Below are 5,022 nucleotides of genomic sequence, written 5' to 3'. Positions count from 1 at the left end.
AATCTTGTCAAATACAAAACACACAAAAACCATTAGTCACATGTGCTGGTAATAAGAATCTTGTCAAATACAAAACACACAAAAACCATTAGTCACATGTGTTGCTAACAAAAATGATGTCGATTACAAAAAACACACAATGTTAACGCCAAAAATATCCAAGTATTAACAAACAAATGTTACCAATGCCTTTGTGATCATCACCTGTTGTAAGCTCGTGGTATAAATCACTAAGCAGGCATAACTGTGTATTAAAAGGATGACTTGAGCATGAAACAAAACAAAAAAGTATCAGAGGAATCAAGTCAAAAACTGGATCTGTTATGGCCAAAGTTGGCATTTTTCCTTATCTCTTATTTAGTTACCTACCTCTATGCACCACAAAGAGCTATTATCTCACATGCAACTGCCGCGGAATTTCCTTTGCATACCACAAGCCTTTAATAAACTCCCATCAGGAACTGTTGGGGAGATATTGTAATCAGGTGTCCTGTACTACACCCTTCAGGTAACACCCCAGCACTACATCTCAAACAAGTGGTAAGATCTCTTACTGGGGGGGAGGGGGGCATTATTTGCAGAGGAAACTTGACATCAACATCCCCAGTAGCTTGAGACTAGGGAAGTAAGGGTTACCCTGGACACAATTATCTGGAATTCGGTCCCCACTGAGATGCAGTGCAATGGGTTAATATGATTAAAGACAGCAAGTGTGAGCCAGATGGGATCTGATGGCACCAAATATAAGAAATGTAGAAGCAAATTCCTTATGTTATATTCAAGCTTGTGTGCTTTACCTCCTTTGATTTTTCGTATATGTTTATATCTTTATATTTTTTACTCCTTTTTTTGGAGTATGTGTTGGAATGTGCATAGAAATAAAGGTACACACACATGTAGGTGCTACAAAATGTAGGAATGGCATGGAGATGACTGAAAACCTAACAGGCCAAACACATCCTACTAGAACCTTTGGGTAGACTAAAGGAAGGTAAAAACCAGAAGCACATAAAACTTCCCAATAATGTAAGGAATTGGAGAAGAATGTATAGCCACATACAAGCCTGTAAAATCTCCTCCAAAGGCTGGTGATGAAAAGTGACAAGAGATGCTGTGATATGCTGAAACTGGTAGGAAGAGACACAAAAAGTGTATGGTCAGACTCACTGAAAGAAGAACACGTCAGACAGATGTGTTGACAAACCCAAATAGTTAAAATGGAAGGGGATAAATCATGAGAGAAGGAGGCTTGCCACAGTGAAAAAAAATCAGGAAGCGACAATTTACACTAAAAGAGGTAGTCCAATTAAAATAGCAATGGCCAATTGGAACAGGAGTGTGAAGGTGTTGAGAACTGCCCTCTAACTGGAAATAAATACATCAGGGCAGAGATGCAAGTCAGGGGGAGTGGAATACCTCAGGTTGTGTTAAAGCAATAAAGCCACCACAAGAGAAGGATGTAGAGGTAAAGATAGAGATGAAGGGCAGAAAAGGGATTGCAGGACATGCTTCTCTGATCTTCCAGAGCCTATTGAAATGGACAAGTGCACACAACCAGTAGAGATCAGTGGTTCAAGAGATGCAAAGGTCCCCAAAAGTGAGAGAACCTCTCATGCAGGAAGAAAAGGAGAGAGAAGTACCTTGGAAACCAAGATCTCAAAGACGCAAAGTACAGGGTTGGGCTTGCTTCATATGGGAAACAAAGAAATTCCCAGTTGGATAAGACACTGAATTGGAACCAAAAAAAAACAAAAAACTTAGAAAGTCTGATCCCCCAGCTCAGGCAAGGTGTCTCCTAAAAAAGAAGAATGGAGGCAGCAATCTCCTAATCCTGTTGAGATTGGGCCAGATGGCTAGCCTTTTGAAAGTGGGAGACAGTGAACAGAAGAAACTGAATGAAAGACAGAAGATAGGTGAACACAAGGACAGATAAAAGATAGAGATACTCATGGACTAATTGGTCAGGAAATTAAGAAAACAATGGAAGACTGCTAGAGAGCAACTTTAGCCTGGGATTCCAAGAAGTCTGGAACTCCCCCAAAGATCTGAACTGTAAGAAAAGAGGTGAGATGAAGGCACTGAAAGTAAGAGGAAGGGAAGTGAGCACCCAACAGGAAAACATCTCAACTAAGGGAATCCACAAAACAACAACAAAAAAAAGTCAAAGTATAAACAGTAGATGAAGAAATAGAAGCCAAAGTGGCAAACAAAGAAAAAATAAGTGATCCATCAAAACCATTGGAATTGAGATGAAGAGCCTCAGTGAGGATATGAAGGGCAGAGATACAGCAAAGGTAAAAACAAACAAAGACTAGTAGATGAGGGTTATGAAATGGAGAAGAAGTAAGCAAAAAAGAACCAATACAGTGATGTGGAATCATCATCAGTTAATTTATTGTAACACCATGGTACATCACAGCTTTACAAGACTGCGGTAATTTAAGTTAGCTACAACATCAACAATACCTTGCCACGGAGTGAGATCCAAGATCTAAAATAATAGGGTGAGCTAAAATAAATGTCAGTTCCACGAACAAATAAGAAGCCTTCAGTCACCATTGAGGCAGTTGGATAAAATGCTTTAAAAGGCATTCCTGGACCTCAAGTTTTTGTTTTAAAGCATACACTGACTTGCAATGATATGGATGGGACAAAAACAAGAACAAAAGCAATGTAGCACTAAAGAAAGAAAGTCAACTAGAAACTGAAAAAGCACAAAAAAAACGCATGTTTGAAGACAGGTAGTGCTGAGGAAAGAATGAGCCTGTAATCATGTGCAGTGCTCAAAGGAATTACTGAGAATGAAGGTTGTGTCACCCTTCTATTGGTGGAAGCCTACAGCATTAGGACAATTAGGTCATAGATGCAGTACACATGAACACATATAGGGATGGGAATTTGTTCAAGGCTCGTGGCATGCATAGAAAATTATATGGCAGTTGTGTGTAAGGTAATAGCTCTTAGTGGTGAAGAGGTAAGTGGTGTTTCTGAAATTGACAATACAGAACTCTCCTACCTAAGTGAACAGGATGGTAAATAACATCCTTTAACGGTCTTGAAATGGGTTTAGATGAAGCTTCCATCACGACATATGAAACACAACTTCTTCAAAACATTATTCTTTACAAGGTAATAGAATTTAAGGGAGAGTAAAAAGATTTGTGAGTAATAACCAAATCAGCTAAAAGTAACTAGCTGGATACTAAATTCTTGAAATGAGAAAAACACAAAATAAAGGTGGGAAGGAAACAATAAGAGGCTAATGTTTTTTTAGTGATGTTATCAAGTAAAAACTAGTCTACTGATTAACTAATAAAAATTTCTAGAGACTGAAGATACAACACTTTAACAATATCCTATGGAAAATTAACAATTTTGTTGATGTACTGAAATTTATTTTTATTCATGTGAATACAATTAAAAAAAAAACATAAACATTAATGATTTGTACTTCCTACCACAATAAACTTCACCACTCACCTGTTCCAGATCCAGAAGCTGCTGGTGCAACAACGATGTTGACACAGCCCTGTGTACGAAGGTCCCAGAATCTGATTGTTTTGTCTTGAGATCCACTTACAAACATAGCCCCACCCCATGTGTAAAGTGAAAAAATATGACCTGAAATTAACAAAAAAAAAAGTTTGAAATTTTGCCTATAAGCAGACTTCACTAGAAAATTTGCTGATACTAATGACAAAAATTTAGTTGCAAAACCAGACTGATAATATATTTCATCCAAAAATCATGTAAAAAATTATGAAAATAAAAAATCTTAGATGAAATCAGATATATATATTTTGAGGTTGTCAAAAAATCATTAATTAAAAGATAATTAAGTAGTTGTGAGGTGGTAAATCACTAAATTCCCTTTGGAATTATACACTGAACTTAAACTGTTATTTACAAATTACTTATTTGAGCATAAGTTGATATTAAGCTTAAGTAATTTATAATACAGTACTGTGTAAAAGTGTTAGGACAAAGTCAAAAATAAGATTTAAGGCTGAAACGTCAAAATTTTATTAATCTTAATACTTAGTACAACAGAAACTCAGTGGAAGTGCTTGAGTTCAGCAAACAATTACTACTTTGTATCCCCCTTTTGCTTTAACTCTTCCAACACAGGGTAGGCAGTTTGACCGAGTCACGTGACCTTCTGTACTCGTTTAAAGTTGATATAAATTTAATACTTATAACTCTCTATATATTGGGTATATCTTCATAAAATTTGGCAGTCTTTCAGTTAATATTACAAGTCTTTCCCATACAAAAAGTCATATTTCTTAGTGAAGCATTTTTAATAAAATAAAGTTTTGTCCATGAATATATTGAGTATTTGTTTTGAATATTCCATGTGCAAAGTAATTTTCATGTTAAAATTAAAAATACTTTCCATTATCTCAAAAATCTCAAATTTCCTTTGTGTAATCCCTAAAACCTCCTAAATGCATTTCAAACGTTTTTTTCTCCCACTAAATCCTTATAGCTTTATGTTATTAAACCTATCTCAAAACGGATTGGTCAATTCGACTGACCTCATAACCACCAACAACAACAACAAAACAAAAACAAAAAAAAACGAAATAAACCTAAATTAACCTTCTTTTCTTTCTAGTGTGATTTCAAATTGTAACATGAAACTACATTTATTTATCCTAAGTAGCTCTAAGTTCGTAGCATTATACATCTATTTATAATTAAATGCTATTGTTTTATTCACCATTTTATTGCCGTTTGAACCGTGTCTAACTGCTGTTCGCACCATTATAAGTTGTAAATCATTCAGGGAACATGCAGCTCACATTATGCTATCGAATTACATTACCCACGAGCTGCTCGCGTGCTTTGTGAACTGTTTTAATTATATTATTATTACTTATTTTACATATTCTAGTCTTAAATATCTTAAAAAGATCCGTACTTTTAATTTTAGTTACTTTTATAATAAAAAATAAAGAATAAATGTGAAAACAACAAATAAAGTACTTACCCACGTCTTCTTTTTTCTTTGTCCCTCGA

The 5,022-nt window shown here is 35.5% G+C and overlaps 1 protein-coding gene across 1 annotated transcript in view; it reads right to left on the bottom strand.

Annotated features, from left to right (window-relative positions):
* The window catches only part of LOC106461736 (WD repeat-containing protein 47-like), a 59,693-nt gene that overhangs the window by 19,163 nt on the left and 35,508 nt on the right, over positions 1-5,022 (bottom strand). The window contains exon 8 of the mRNA XM_022388761.1: positions 3,481-3,621. Coding sequence (XP_022244469.1) covers positions 3,481-3,621 — 141 coding nt within the window. The remainder of the gene's footprint in view (positions 1-3,480; positions 3,622-5,022) is intronic.

Source organism: Limulus polyphemus, unplaced genomic scaffold, assembly GCF_000517525.1.
Source record: "Limulus polyphemus unplaced genomic scaffold, Limulus_polyphemus-2.1.2 Scaffold1021, whole genome shotgun sequence".
In the NCBI taxonomy this organism is placed as follows: Eukaryota; Metazoa; Arthropoda; class Merostomata; order Xiphosura; family Limulidae; genus Limulus; species Limulus polyphemus.
The sequence above is the reverse complement of the archived record's forward strand: the minus strand, read 5'-3'. Positions and strand labels throughout refer to the sequence as shown.